Genomic DNA, 16967 nt, shown 5'->3' with positions numbered 1-16967 from the left:
CGAATTGGATTTTCCCAAAATGCCATTTAGATGTGATTTCTGTTATTAGACTATATTTTAAAAGAGCAAGTATTTCAGACAGATTTTTGAGAGGGAAAGTTCCTTTTCCATCCTGAACAATGGTCTATAAATCACAAACTCTTTACCAGGGCTATTTAGATCTGCTGGCCTCTGCTCCTTCCAAAGCATAGGTGAACTTTATGTCCCAAACTAAAAGTTGTTTTTTTCATCCAGTTGTTTAAATATAGAAGTCACCTCTGCACAAAGTCGCATACAATGGTGATTAGTGAACACAGTGTGCAGTTAAAGTCCATGAGGTCATGTAGAGTTCTGCTGTGTCCCTGTGCACTCGCTCTCAGGGACTGCACTGTTGCTATTTTCAGACATTTGCCAGTGTAACATTACTTTTATAACAATGCTTTTTTCCAGATAACTGGATTAAAATATTTTGACCTCTAAGAATATCCATTGTCTCATCTGGGGGAATGATTTTCTTGTTTTATGAGTGGCTAAATGTAAATTGTTGTTGTTGAATGCCCTGAAGGAGGCAGTGTCCTCAGGAGATCTCTGATAGTAAATGCAGAGCAGCTCGACTCTGACAGGACTGGCTTAAACAACAACTCCATCTCCATTCTCAAAGCCTGGCACAAAGTCAATACTGGTATTTGCATTACTACAACTTAGACATGTAGGGGCCTAAAACAGCCTTTTGTACATCCCATTCAAAAGTCCAAACAATATAAAACAGGTCTGTCTGTGTTGATATGTTAAATTAACCAGGCATTGTCTGTAACAGCTGCTTATTATTAGTTGTCAGGTATCGTGTGACTCACTGGAGCAACTCTTAAAAGGTAATTATAGGCTCTAAGCGTGCTTACGTTCAACGTCTGCCAGCTCCTGGCACCCCACGGCTAACCTGCTGCTACGAATGTTGAACTGTTATCGATTGGGGTTTTAAGTTTAAACCTCACATTCAAACTTGATTTGCCACACTTTTCTTTAAAGTATATGCACGTTAATCCAGCACTAGTTACATTCTGCACCTATGAGACATAACCACATGTCCACAGTTTAAGCTCATCTCTCTGGTTTTATGCTGGTTTGTTGTCGTCTTGGGTCACAGGTTGTGGATGCTCTGCCCTAATGTTATTCTTCTAAATCTTAATGCTTTTAGTGCAAACTTGGGTTTTCTCCTTTACAATTCCTCTATAATATACCAACTAATTGTTAAAATATATCCAATGATGTTTTAATAAGAGTTTAAAAGTATAAATTAAATGTTAATTTTATGTCCATCTATTGATTGAGCTGGTGCAATAGAAGTTTCCTTCGGAGCAGAATATGGCTGAATCACCTCTGCTCTGAGCTATGTGATTATCAAAAAGAGGGAAGAATGAGACTGGGGCAGAACTGGTCTTTTTGTCCTAAAATGAATGGCCTTGTCTGTATGACCCAGGTTTAATCTAGCTCAACTGGGGAGGTCACTTTTCTCTGCCTGCAGTTTTGTCAGGACAAAGTTGTCTTTATCTTCAAAGGGATATTTGGAAATAATTAGGTTTGTTTAGATTGTAACAAAATAGAAGTAGATCTAGTTCTAACAGGCTTTATTACATGTTTGTAAAAGACATTCATGGTGGTGCTGTCCATGGTGCTGAAAGTGCAGCAACATTCAAAGCCTATGTTTGTCTCTAAGATTTTTACATATAGATGACATGATGTGTTGTCTGATAATCTCAGTCGCTACCACAGCAGTACAAACAATGGTTTGTTGGTTTCCTGCGAAGAGTGAGACCAATTTTGCTCTGTTTTTCACTGTTTTAACCTTTGTGACTTAAGTGAAATGTAGGTGAACCATATCAGTGTTGCCTGTGTGAAATGCACCCGGTAAATCAGGGGAAAATGTAAGGGAGCAAGAGTTCTTTTGCATAGACAGACAGATGTACTGATTGATATACTTTATTGTACATCTCCCCTTATTTTAAATCTTAAAGTTTTTGCATTTAAAACTGGACTGCACAAGAGATTTTTTTTTTTTTTTTGCTGAAGTGTTAACAGTTCCTTCTATCTGCGAAACCATGACCTCTTGTAATTTAAGCTCTATATCAGTGGGTAAATACCTGGTGATTGTGTTGCCGTTGCCATGTTCAGTGGGGGATGCTTTCTATTAGGGAGCGATCTTTTGTGTTCTAGTAGTGGAGCTGGAAATACTGTGGAGGACTGGTGTCTAACAGAGTGTAGCTGCTCCGGTGATTACTCTGTTTAGCAGGTGATTGATGAGGAGCACGGCTGGAAATGTCACTCGGCCTGCTAATATATTTTCACCAGGGGAACATAGGAATGTGTTAATACAGTGGCATGCATTTACTCTGGGAGAGCAGAAAGAGAAATGTTACTGGTGCCCAGGGACTGTGTTTGAAGTTGTTTTCTGTCAACAGATGAGATTGGACTGGAGAGGGTTCAGAGCTGCTGTGCATGACCAAATACAGATTCATACAGAGTTAATGATAATTGCATCAAGAGACGTTACACCTCCACCAAGGCACTGATTAGAACTGAACTTTCCCCTGAGCATATTTCATTTGTAACTTTGCTACAAAATAACTGTATGTTATTAAATGTCTTTGTGATTTTCTGACATGTCCATATCAGAAAAAAAAAAAATGTATATTCATAAAATGTGACTTTTTCACATTGCTGGAACTTGCAGTCTACATTCTTATGCATTGGTTCATAATTTTCACTCTACTTTCAACAAAGTAGAATTCCTGTTCTGAAAGTATTATTTTCTAGATTGTTGGTCTGGCTGGCACACTTTGAAGCTATATCCAACATTCAGAATTGTCAGAATTCAGATGGTGTTTTGATTATATCAGTCTGTGTAGTCACTATTTGAGATAATAACAAATGTCTCTCCTTCCCAAAGCAATAAAAACAGCAATGAGAGTGTGCCACGCTGTTTTGAACAAAGATCTAAATGAAACGCTGCACTTCTTGGGCTCCACAGCAGCAGACGTCCCTCGGTTGTCAGACCTCGATGCTTCAAAGGATTTCTGCCATGAGTGACTTGACAAGGTTATTGAGAACATCAGTGCACTAGTCTACTTCAGTCACACATATTAAGATATAATGTTATTCTATGATGCCTGTTTTACAATAAAAGAGTCAACTTGAAAGAAACATATGGCGGCATATGGCCCCTATCATGTAGTGACACATGTTATTGAAATGTACTCGCTCAATTGATCACACACTCACTGCGCTGGTATCTCTTCTTAGAGGGTCACTGGCTATGATATAACTGTACTTTTGTATACTCCTTAAGAAGAGCAATATGGTCATCTAAAAATACTTTAATCTAGTGTTAATAATGCAGCACAAGCTTTTAATGTAATTAGTTTGAAATCGATCCATTTGGTTTATCAGTTTTAATAAGCCATCCCTCACTTATAGAGACGGTGCTGTCACTGGAGCTGTCCATGGTCCTGAAGCTTTAGCCAAAATGTAGATCTTTAACTTTAAATGTTACATCTTTTGCTGCAGAATGTAGTGATGCAGCAAAAATGTTTATAGTATTTATTTATTCACAGCACATGAGCATAATACCATTGAACCTTTATTTGACGTGCGCACGGCTCCTTAAACTCTGTAACCGTAACAGGAATAGTCGGCAGAATTAATATTAAGTGTGTGACTCTGAGGCCCGCCCAGTGGAATAGTCCCTAATCTGTGTGATTAAAGTCTTTGTTGTGTTTACACAAATGTCATGTCAGCTGTTGCCACATTCACACTAAGTTGCCCCAGCAGGCAGCGAGGGGTCGTCTTTTCATCTGTGGGCCTATGCCTACAGTACTGAGCCCCATAGACTTATTATGTAGTATGTGTCAGCCACACTGTTAATACATTTACACCAGGGGAGCCCAGGCAGTGCTGGGGAGTCCATTTAGCTCCCAGGCTTTGGCACTGGTCCAACAGTAAAGTCCTTGTCTAGAATCAGGCTGATGTGATGATTGCTGTTTGTTAATATGTGTACACCATAGGAGTGAAGCCGAGGAGGTAATGGATTATGGATTGCACCCAGAGAGAGATGCTTTCAGTGAAAACTCAGCAATGCCCTCACCTCAACAAAAGATGGATTCTGTGAAAAGAATGTATCAGTCTCAATATTTTGGTATACAGTAGTCATTTGAGTTAAAGTTGTGATTAATATGCAATCATAGTTGTCTTATATAAGGTGCATTTAAAATAGATTCAATTTTCTTCAATTGAGCATCTGGGCTGTTCATGAATAAACTTTCCACAAGTCTTAAGATAGTTGGGTCCTCATATAACCCTCTCCTTCACTCAGATAATGGCATGCCCCCTTTCACTGCAAAACCGCACATTTCTCTCGTAGTTATAATGTACTCAGTATGTATTATGTGACTATCTCATCCATATCAATTCTTCTAAAAAGCAAATATAACATTGTGAGTCGTCTCTTAACATTGTTAGTGACACTTCTGCATTTGGCCCCTCCCATTGATACACGTGGCAATTAGAGTTAAGTTTGGTAAGGTTAGCTGAGGTTATGTGTCAGACTATCACTCCATGCTGTACTTCTCTAAAATACCAAAAGTTAACTGCCTGTAAGTTTTAATCACTCTGGAAGGTTCCCAGAGAAATTTCAAATGCTAACATCTGTCGAAATTCCTGTTTGGCATTATGTGCACACGCGCTGACATTTGTTCTGGTTATGCTTGAGTCTTAACTTCATCGCCCCCTGGATATCAAACAAGAAATTAGTGTTTTTTGCCAGGTACACTTGACAAAAACATCTGTTCCAACTTTGACTTGTGGCGAGGCGCACTGGGCTGTGGATGCAGACAGTATAGGAGTAGCATGTGTTTTTAAAGAGGTCCGCTTCACATTTGCATCTTATTTGGGTGTTTTAAATCACCTACCGCACTCACTGCTCAGATGAACCAGAGCCGAGGGGCAACAATAAAACTATTTTGAGGTACTTTTGCGGCCTGTCATTTAATTTATAATTTTTTTTTTACATGCAATCATTTAAAAGGCAGTTTGCACCCACACAGATTTAAATAGAGTCATTTAAATTCCTATTAAAGATGTGATTGGTCTAATGGCGGCTTACCTCTTCCATTTACCACCTACACAGATGCCTCTATAATTGTTTTTGAGTTTTTGTGGCATGCTCCAATTGTTTCATTTGAGGTCACTGTAACACACTAAGTTAAGAGGTCACCCACCAACTGGAGGCTAAGAAGTTCAAACCTCACCCGAGCTCCTACTGTTCTGTTCTTTGGGCTCTTTCTGCTCCAGTGTGCCAGGCGTGTGGTAACATAATGCCCCATTAAAACAAGACCTACTTACTGAAAGAGACTGATAGTTTTAGGGATGGGCAATAGGCCAACTGTATCTTCCAACAGCTCATGATTCATGTACGCAAAGAATCCTTATATTGTCTTTAAGAAGTAACTACTGCTTCTTCTGCGAGTTGACACTTATATGTGATATATTGGTAAAGTTAATCTATTAGCATATCAAAGGCTCACACATTTATACAGCAATTTTCTGGACACACAGACACTTTACATGGCAGTATTCATTCACTCTAGTCTTGGTTACCTTCTGAGATCTGATAACATTGGGCTGCATAGAACTGCATTAAAAAAAGACCAGCAGTGAATCTCAACATGTAAAATAAATAAATACATAAATTACCCCAGGGACCAAATCACATATTTTGTAATAGCACCATGTCTGATCTGGCTTAATCTTAACTAGCGCACACTATATACAAACTCATTACAGCTCTACACTGAGTCTTTGACCTCTGTCCTGGCCTGGTCCTTGTGTAGACCTGCCGTCAGATTATGATGATAGGTAACATGAGGCCACACAGCAGACAGCTACATAACCCACTCGAGCGGGTAGGGTTAGGAAGTGCTCTCACAAAGGTCAGTGATGTGTTTGAAAAATGTAAATAGCTGTACTTCTCACTTTTTAACACAAATACCATGTTTTTAAAATCTCAGCAATTACAGAGGAGTGCTGCAAGAGGAGCTTTTCTCAATGGGCGCTAATTTCAGCACATGAAAGAGAAGTGATTTTCCATCTAAAGTGGCTCCTAACAGACATCCTTAAACTGTGGCCTGTGGAGGATGAATGCATTTACAATCAAGTTTACATCGTTTTACTGACCAGGAAATACTGAGACTCGTGGAGCTTTATTTTACCTTTTTGTTTTTAGCTTTTTTTCTAGATGGCTCGTACTGTTGGTGTAGGAGTAAAGCTCTCACACTGGGACGTGATGGTGGTTTGGATGAATCTTTACAGTGACATAGCACATGTGAGTTATTATTATAGTCTAAGTAGCAATGGGTATAGCTCAGGCTGCAGCTCTACAAAGTGTCGTTAGTGACGGCTAAGCTATTCTGGTAAAGTTGCAAAAGTGGTAGTCCTTTCCTCCCTTCGCTCTGCACACTCTGGTCTATTGAGGAATTGATAGTTCAAACGCCCCATGGCTTCTCTTAAACTCCCTCAGGCCACTGGGCTGGAAAATATCTGGGACTTTTATAAAAAGCTGACACAAAATAAAAGCGCTCTCGCACTCTCACACTGCTTTTCAGCAAAAAAAGTATTCAAAACTAATTTTAGCCTGTTTTACTACAGCCTTCACTCTTGTTCTCAGGCCTTCTCATTTTTAGATGGCCATTACTATAAAACTTTTTTAGTGCCCAAAATTGCGAGCTGTGAGTAGTTTTGAGGGATTCCTTGTTTCTATATTTGACATTGTACTGACATACTTTATAAGACCTTTTATGTATAATCATACGCAGGGCACAAAGGAGTCATGCTATCATTTAAAATACTGTTTATAGTAGCAGAGGAAAACTACTAGTATCAGCAAGGTACTTTTTATACACTGCGTTTCATGTCATTTAAGTATTCACGTAGGCTGGCTTTAGTTTCCCTAATAACACCACTGTTTTATGAAATGATTGCGTGACTAATATGAAGCCAAATAATTAGCCTGTATTACTCACACATTTCTTACCCATTTTTCGTGCTTGCGCTAATAACATTTGCTATGCTCCAGAATAACATTTTAAATATATATATTGGCACTTCCGGCCTCCTCTAGTTAATGAAACAGTTCAGCCATAGGGGGTAGGTTTAGCAAATCTATACAACAAATCCATATGAAAGTCAATGCACACTCAGAGGCAGATTTTTTTGACGTGGCAACCCCAGGAAAGGAAAATCTCAAATGGATTATCTAAAAACCTGGTTAAAGTCCTGCTGGATAAAACCGTTACTGCCATTGGTTGTGACTTATATGATGCCCGCCAACGTGATAATATTCCAGAACAGAATTACAAGTTAACACTGGTCTCACTTGTGACATTATTTGAGCTCTCCATTCCTTTTAATACACTGTGGTCCTTTCAGGTGCTCAGATGCGAATGAGGAAATACCTTTGTGCACCAGGAAGTCTCGTTAAAACAGCCCCAGTACAGTGCGGTCACAACATATAAGTGTGACTAATGACTTGGCTCCCACGCTAGGTCGCTCTTTATTTTCTCATCTTTTTGTAGCTTCCTCACCCCTTGTTCTCCTTCCTCTTCTTCCTCCCCTCCCTTAGCGCTTTGATTTTGTAGCATTAAAACTAGACTCTAAGCAGCGCACGGTCAGCTAAGTGTGAGTAACTGGCCTGTGATGCATGACTATAGACGTTCCAAATAATGAGTCAATTAAAGTAAATTATACATGTTTAGCGCGGCCGCAATTACTGTGCTTCTATCTCTCTACCTTTTCCGCACGCTCTTTTGTAGATGCCGTTTTCTTTAGCCTCTCTCTTTCTCTCCTGTTTTGTCATCCCCCTGCCACCCCTGTGTCCTACTTCTCAGGGTCTCATGGTGAGTCTTTGTCTAATTACCATGCTAGCATTTAATTGGAACAGCGTACACAAACACGCGAGTGACTGACTGAGCAGGGGGCTCCGCAAAGACGCACAACATACTAATGCAGCTGGCCCATTGGATACGCGTTATACACCCAAGTTAACACGCTCCAGTTGATCTAATACGCCATAGTAATACAAAGTACACACTGAGGTTAGGTAAAGTGGATTCAGTCCAGGTTGTACGAAGTGAAAGGCGTGTTTGTGACAGTCAAATCTGATTTTGGCCTTGTTATCTGTGACTGTAGCTTCTCCCCTCGGTGTTTGTTCTCATAAGTGCAGGTGAAATAGAAACAACAAAAGAACAAAACAAATGACAACATTTTGAAAGTCCCATCATGGAAAGTTTTGGCCAGAAAATGACTACGCTATTGGAATTGTGAAAGAAGAGATTCCAGACCAGGTAGAAAGTTGAAAGAAGTTTATCGCATGAGATGAATGAAGTTACAAACAAAGGAGCCGTCCAGTGCTTATACCAGAATCAGAATCAGAAGACTTTTATCGCCATCGTCAGTGAACACAGCTCACAGACTAGGAACTTACTTTGGTGATAAAGTGCAACATTAAAACACACAGAATAAATACAAATAAGGGCATGCACAAAGTTAAAGATATGCTTAAAGATAACATACTTAGAGGTAGAAAATATATACAACCGCAGCATCAGAACAACAGTGCAAACATGACTTATTCAGATGACCGGTCCAGTTTAGTGCAGATATTCCAAAGTGTTCATGAGACAAACGGCAGAGGGGAAGAAACTTATACCCCAAGAAAGGTACTATCTATAGATCAGGGGTGTCAAACTCATTTTCACAGAGGGCCACATCATCAAAATGGTCAGATGTAACTATAAGATTAATATAACTAAATGTAAAGTAAAATAAATGCAACTACTTTTTTCTATATTTATTATTTATTCAAGTTACAAATATTGCATATGGATTTGCATAGATATGAAAAAAAAAAAATTGTGTAACTGTGTGTGTCCTGATAAACTGATATTTTAAGACGGTCATACCTTTAATTAACTTTGCCGAGGGCCACATAACATGACCACATTTTGCCCGCGGGCCTTGAGTTTGACACATGTGCCATAGATGATCCGATAAGGGCTTAAACTAAATGTCCATACTGTCCGTACAAAGTCATAAATTGGATATGGTGTTAACTGTTTGCATGAAGGTAGAATATGTCACTAAACAGATGCTCGCAGTCGCTGAAAAGATGTATTACAACACCTGAAAATGAAGAGCTGTATCATGTAACCGAAGCAGCAAATTCCAGTGTAGACATCTTAAAATAAGTATGTGTCACATTCTTACCGAGAAACAAGTTTACCTCAATGTTGTAACACACAGTATTCAACACAAGGTTTGAGGGTAAAGTAATATAACAAAAAAAATATCGAATCATGCGTTCAACTATTTTCATTATGGCTGTTTTTACTGAGCTAAAACCCTTGCTTCTTTACTGTGAGTGGGCTTGCATCTCCACAAACCTGACTCAGAGGTGGATTTTATGTCTCTGGAAGTACAGTTTGAACTTTGTATTTCCATGGAGTTATGCAGGTGATGTTACAAAACGAAAATGTTGCTTTTGTATTGACTTTTTACTGTCTTAAAGTTAACCGATTAGCTTTATTAGCAAGAATTTTACATCTTTCGCTTTGTGTGGCAGAATATATGTCTGATCTATGCACCCATTTGTCATTTATTTCATGTTTTTTCTTTATTTCCCTCTTCTCCTCAGTCCTGCCCAGCCATACATGTGGAACCCCGGGCCTCATCCCAAACGGAGTCATCCACGGCTCGCGTTACAACATCGGGGACAAGATCCGCTACAGCTGCGAGTCGGGCTACGTGCTGGAAGGACACAACATCCTCACATGCATCGTGTCGGCCGGCAGCGGGGCTCAGTGGGACTTCCCCTCTCCGTTCTGCAGAGGTAAAAGACCTGTCATCCAGTATGGACTGTTAGAATGAGCCAGCGTCCCATGAGTGAGAATCATGGCAAGACAATAAACCAGATGTTTACCTCTGCTCATGTGTGCATTCAGTGTCAACACTATAGATCGTATTCATCAACTTTACTGTATTTGCAACCCATTTGGAGAGCTGTCGATGTGAATGCTTTCAAACTGGGAGCTATTAGTAATATCTTTAAATAAACCTAATGGAGCTCAGGATTGAATGTCAAAAATCAAATGTTATAGAACAAATCTGGAATGTATAAGAAAAGAGCTTTGACAAACCCGATGAGCTGCTGTTCATGATGGATTTAACAAACTTATCACTATATTGTGTCAAAAATGTTTTCTGGATAATGAGTTCAGCACTTAGCATCTTAAAATCTCCATTAATTTAACATTACACTGACTGAAAATTATATGAGATGTGACGACACGATGCCAAGCTCTGTTGTGTTTTAGAGTTTAATTGTTCCAGAAATGCTTTATTTTAGCCGTTATCTTACATGTGTTACAAGACAGACCCAGTTCAGACCGCTATATCTATAAAAAAAGTGTTTAGATCTAGATAATGTAGTGTACCTTATGATGAACACTTACCGGAGAATGTAGGTTGAAGGAAAGAGAGAGTTGTTAACACATCGAGACCACTGAAATAGTTTGGTTCATGGGAATAGAGTGACCTTATCTGGAGGTCACAGTCATGGGATATACGTGAGACTGTGGTATATTGATTATCCTTTAAGCACAGCGAGGCCTGGCCTTAACTACAACCACAAATCATTCTTTAAAAAAATCAGATGGGCTGAAAAATCCTCAAGCAAAGCCCTTCTAATGGTTCATTACTTTCAACAGGAAAACAGATTTTCCCAGTTTACACCACCAGGGCCAACTGAGGGAGCCGCTCTGTGCAAACGCTCAGAGTCAGGAGAAATAATGCCTCAGGAAGTCCTTTTGTCTGGAACGTTCTGTCTTTTTACCATCTGAACAAGCTAACAAGATGTATTTTTGTGAAAACCAACTTATGTGAATAATGCAAGTAGATCAACAATATATTTCAAACTATTAAAAGGGGTTTGATACTTTGTAGATATATTAAAGCTAGAGGAAATCTTATAGGCAAATATTATCCACAAAAGGCATATCGAATAAGATGTTTTTCTTCCAGCATTAAAGGCAAAACATTTGTGGTTTTAGACGTAATTGGTGCTTTATAAATTTGAGCCTTTATGTGACACTACATGAAATAAATGCTATGGTAAAACACATTGGTCCTAAACATCTCCCTCTGTTCCTTGTTCCTCTCTTGTTGCGTGTGTGCAGCTGAGGGGGCATGTGGCGGGACGTTGCGAGGCACAGCAGGCTCCATCACCAGTCCAGGATATCCCACCGAGTACGACAACAACCTGGACTGTACCTGGTCCATCCTCGCTGAGCCGGGGGACACCATCGCTCTGGTCTTCAATGACTTTTTTTTAGAAGACAAATATGATTTTCTGGAAATCAGCGGGACAGAAGCGCCCAGCATATGGTAAGGTCAATTTCACTCATGGTCAGATGTAAAAGGGGCTATAACAAACTAGACACAAATGGTTCACAGAAAAAATGAGTTGAATCTAAAATGTAAACAGTCCCCCACACACATTCTCAAAGCCACACACTCACTACTTTTCAGGATTGGCCTTAAGGCTTTGCTTTTCTTTGGTTGACTTCTTCACTTTGCACACAGCAGCTGTTTCCACGTCTCCCAACATCAGTGAGAAATATTCATATTAAAGCCAGAGCAGGCGTTTTGAGGGGACAGATACTAATACTGATTGATGGGAGGTTCAGAGGAGCTGTTGATTTTGAAGATTTATTCGAATCCCACAGGGGACAGGATAAATGATTGTGTTTTCTTTTCCTTTTAGTGGCTTCTTCTCATCACTTTGTACCTACAAACACAATGAGAATGTAGAACACGGTCCATTAGATTATTGCACTTTTTTATAGATGATTTAGTTCTAAGGAGCATAAAAGAGGTGGAATATCTTATTTGACAATATGAATTCACACCAACAAGCAGTGGGTACTGTTAAAATCTAATAAAAAATCCTAATTCATTTCTAATATCCATGTTCTACTATGTAATTCAGTAGAACATTATATGCCCCGTGCCTGTGCCTGATACTGTCTCATCCACAGGCGTTAAAAATGTGTGTTCTTTGTGTTTTTGTCTGTTACCGTAAATACTCTGCAGTTCTGTCAAAGCCCTGATTTGTCTGTCGTCATCAGGCGTAGAAAATGGTGATTGTGGCCAGCTTGAGTAGCAGAATGGATGCCCGGACAGATAAATAACTCAAGTAAAGGAGGTGTGGTGGAGCAGATGGAAACAAAGGAATAATGGCACGTTTAGTCCTGTCACGAGGCGAACGTATATACATGAGCAGAGGCATTCTCACAAGGCTGTGTGTGTATCTGTATGTGTCAGCTCTAAGTGCCCTCCTCTCTCACATGTCCACACTCCTGTCTGTGTGACAAGACTCAAGGACCACTGTCGGCCCCTCCTCTGCAATGCAGGGGCAGATGGGAGTGTGCTGCTGTGTACACCAAAATGAGCGCTACGGCTGCTGTTGTTGCATTGCCTTGACATTTCTCACTGTCACATAAATAAATGCTTAAAGGTTAGACATTTCAAAATGGCTGAGCACTTAAATGTTGTATATTGAAACTGGTAATGAATGATTTTAGATTCAATCAGTTCCTGCAGGTCTAACAATCACCACCAGTCACTCATGTGTAAATAGCTGTCTCCGAACTGCTCTGTTTATTTTGTCCATGTATTTTCTTGTTGTAATTACCAACGACCACATGGAGAAGTACTAGATTTTACTAGATTGTAACTTTATATTAAATTGAAATACATTTTAAAGGCAGTTGAGGCCACTGGAAAATGTAAATGGATATGTGTGAAATGAGTTATACCAACAATTATAAGACAACTCCTTCCAGACAGAGCGTGGCAAAGGTATTTCTTATGGCAATTTCCTCTTCAGATAGGAGCATACATCTAATAGATTGTGTTTAATCCCAAATGGATTTGTGCCAGCAGATCTATGAGACCTAAGTACATTTCTCCAGAGGAGGGATTAGGCCATGATTGACATTTTCACTGAGGCTCAGGGGCAGGTCATTGTAGCAGTGACTGACACCTGACAGGACCACTCTGACGGCTTCTTCCTGTTTACCAAGAACTTTCTCTGATTGGCTGTCCCAGAAGCAATTTCCTGTTTCATGTTCCTGTCTGTTAGCTGACAGGTTGAATGTCAGGTTGAGTATTCGTCACATATAACCCCCTCTTTTGCCCCACCCAACACACACAACCACAAAAATGGAATTGAGGTTTTTCCATATCTTTCTATTGTTATTGTCTTCATGTCAGAATATGTTATATTCACCTTCTTTGTCCTTTAATGCATGACGTCGTTACACAGTATGACATGTCTGCCAAAGAATGTCAGTCTTGTCTCTGTACTAAAATAACTTTGGGCTTGGTTGGCTCTGGCATAACACACAGAAGTAGCATAATTAACTCTGACAAATCACATACACTGAAATCTGCAAGTTGTTAATGTGTCACTGTATTTCCAATGACCTACATTTGCTGATATACATCTAATCTAGCTACAAACTATTATGAATCCTATTATCCTGTTATTAAATCCTTTTATGTGCTGGTGACATCTGCATTGTTCTTCTTTTCATTGAGCTGACTGACCTGTAATGTGGCATCTCTCAGCTCTTCTTATCTGTATGGCCCAAGTGCATCAGGCCTGTGTTCTTCTGCAGCCCAACCTGCACCTCTCTGCCATCTTCTCATTCCACATGTATTCTCATCTTCTCTATTGTGTTGTGCACTCTAACTCTCCCTACAGCTACACTTACTTCCTACCTCTTTGAGTCAGCTCTCTGCATGCTCTGTTCCGTCGTTGTCCATTTCAATCTTTAAAAGCACAAGAAAAACCAAAAGACAGTATTTGCGCCATCATCATCTTTGGCTCCATGAATTCTTAAGCTCAGGGTCATTACAGAACATCCAGTATCCATTAATCTTATTTGCTCCTTATTACCTCATTATACTATTCATCTCAGTGTTAAATCAGTATCCAGAGCTGGAAGGTGGGAAATTTGCAGTAACATCGTGCTACTAGTTTGTATGCAGATTTATAGAGCCAGTCATATTATCTTTGTACATAAAAATGAGCTGTTCGCCCTCTTCTTTTTAGACCTCTACTCTAATTGCCAATTATAAAATTAATTGAGTGAAAGGGTCACTAACCAAGTGATGTGGTGAAAATGTTAAAATAGTCTGACATTTACAAAAGTTCATACTGAATATACAAAAAGCTAAAGAACTCGTAAATTGTTTAAAGTCCACAAAAATATGACAAATAATATGAAGGTAGCCTCAGAGCCAGAAAGGGTGAAATTTGCTCTATCTATCCCTGTAAAGGAAAAACACAAAGGAGGATATAACTTTTTTTTTTTACTTTTTAAATGTCAGCGGCAGGGGCACTTATCGGCCAAGGAGAACGTTATTAAAATGAAAATGTGTATTCAGATGATTAATTGGTTTTGGTGGATTTGTTACTATTATTGTGCGGGTATACAAGAAAAGCAAGTTCTCTTTGAGCTTGAGCTCGCCGGGTACTGCGTATACCATCATTTTTACACAAGTACTAGAGGTCTGAAGTACTCCTTGGAAAGACATAGACTTTTACACAGTGTTTAGTAGTTACCTCCTCCTGGTGATTTTCAAGTTGCTTAACGTGGTCACAAGCCGTTCCTCGCAGTGACACAGAGAGCGGTGGGCCAGATGCTGTTTTTGTGCTTAGCTCCTCCAGCTCTTTCAGGGGACCCAGAGCGCTCTGAAGGCCAGATGTGAGGTGAAGGCTCTCCATCTCGTCCTGGCTCCAGCTCCAGTCTCTTTTAGTATGCGCCTCTCGCTGCGTCCCCCGGGGTGAGTGCCGGAGACGCGTCCTTACCAGATGCCACTACTACCTCCGCTGCTTTCTAAACTGCACAACAAGCTCCCACTGAGTCACTGCTGTTGCACAATCCTTTTGGACTTACTTTCTACATGGGTTTAGTTCTTTTGACACAGCGAGTCCTACAGAGGTGGAGCATTTGACTAGAAAAAGTTAATGTGTGAACTAAAAACAAAACAAACAAAAAACAGTATTTCAATTAAAATAAAGAATAAATTTAAAGGTTTATTAACAAAAGCATCAGGTTTTTGCCGTCTGAAAAGATTTCCAAACTAAGTTATAGTGTCTAGACCAAACTTGCAGCAACATATCCATGCGTATAACATTCAACAGCAAAGATGCTCATTTCCATCTGTTATCTCTGTGCAAATATCACAGCTGCAAAACATCACAAAAAAAGACAACACCGAACACTAAAAGACCAGGGCTAAAATGTTCTTGGTTTGACTTTATCTAGAGTTTAAAGTGTAATACTCTTGTTGACAGAAGAAGTCCCTTTGACAGAGAGCACAGTCTGTCTAAATGTCGTGGTTTTGAGTGGTACCTCACAGTTTCCTCGAGCTGTAGCCCTGATGTCCATCCCATTCTCTGTCTTTAGTTTAATGCAGTTCTTCAGTGGAGGAGGGAACTTTGACATAAAACATGCATCTTTTCCCTAATAGTATTGTTATTTAGTTATCGTTTTGTTTTTTTCACGAACATAATTCCAGACAAGATAAAATGAAAGGTCAAGTGAGCAACTGACAATAATCCCAAGTATAAGTAATAAGATACAGACTTGGGAAAAGCAGTCGTCTTGGAGCAGGTCGTGGGTCGCAGGGTCAGAGGCTGAGGTGTTCGTACCGGATATGGAGAGCTGGGTCGGAGACAGAGGTGCAGAGTGGTTCTAGGGCGTGGGGTCGTGGTGGATACACGAGCAAATAAGCCAGAGCGTGACAGGTGGTGCCAGAGTCTCCGCCCAGGTCCAGGCTTAAACACAGAAGGGAGGGGGGAAAACAGCATGGGACACACACAAAAAACAAAAAACAAAACCCAAATCCTGACATATGACACTGAGCAAGGGATGGTCTCTATGTCGTTTCATGTCTTTTTCTTGATCATAGTGACCAATCAAACTCTCTCCATTCGAAGAACAGAAACCATTTCACAAACCTAATGTTCAAAATTTGGGGGTGTGGTGCATTTCCTTGTCAACAAAATACGTTTTAATGTCTCTGGAATAACACTTCTGTGACCCAAAAAGCAAGTAATTGTGGACAAAACTCAAAACCTTTCAGCACAGGGGCATTTATAACACCGGGAAGACACAGTTGGAAACATTTCATTCAATTTTGTTTTAGAAAAGTGCAACCTGTATAGCACCTTGGAACTGGATAAGTCGATAACAAGTGTTAATGGAACAAGAATGAATCTGCGCCAAAGCTTTCTCCCAGAGTTCAACTGATACAGTATATCCAAATTTAAGCCTTTAAGCCACGTTATTCACAAGATCCGTGGAGACAGAGGTAGTGAAACAGTCCACAAATTGAGAGATCAGATGTTTAGAATCAGGGGAGAACTGCAGCAAATAGCAAATAGCATTTGTGATACTCGTATGTCTGTTTCACATAGGGCTGAATTTGAAGGTAGTGAAAGAAGTGATTGGGAATATTATATTTATCAGATAGTTGGGCAAATGAGGCAAATTAACCATCGATATATAAATCAGTCAGAGCTGTACTACCCCTCTCATCCAAGTTGTGTCTAACTGCTCAGGTCTAAACTGAGGATTTTGGCAGATTGGAGTACGCAGAGGACCTTTAGGGAGTTCTACAAGATATTTTTTTTCTTAAAGGGCTTATTTTAAGGTGGATCTGAAAACAGAAGTGAAAACAGTAAAATATCAACATCAAAAGCCTCAATTGGGAATGTCGTTCTGTTCCTCCTTAACCATGAGGTCTGCCTGTTTCCAGTAGATGAGTGCTCTGGAACTGGCTGTCCAGTAATGTTTAAAAATTGAGAGCCA

General features: G+C 39.8%; 1 protein-coding gene across 1 annotated transcript in view; it reads left to right on the top strand.

Annotated features, from left to right (window-relative positions):
* The window catches only part of LOC117389056 (CUB and sushi domain-containing protein 1-like), a 234072-nt gene that overhangs the window by 85486 nt on the left and 131619 nt on the right, over nucleotides 1-16967 (top strand). The window contains exons 3-4 of the mRNA XM_033986629.2: nucleotides 9719-9913; nucleotides 11259-11466. Coding sequence (XP_033842520.2) covers nucleotides 9719-9913; nucleotides 11259-11466 — 403 coding nt within the window. The remainder of the gene's footprint in view (nucleotides 1-9718; nucleotides 9914-11258; nucleotides 11467-16967) is intronic.

Source organism: Periophthalmus magnuspinnatus, chromosome 3, assembly GCF_009829125.3.
Source record: "Periophthalmus magnuspinnatus isolate fPerMag1 chromosome 3, fPerMag1.2.pri, whole genome shotgun sequence".
Lineage (NCBI taxonomy): Eukaryota > Metazoa > Chordata > Actinopteri > Gobiiformes > Gobiidae > Periophthalmus > Periophthalmus magnuspinnatus.
This window is presented reverse-complemented; position numbering and strand designations above follow the sequence as displayed.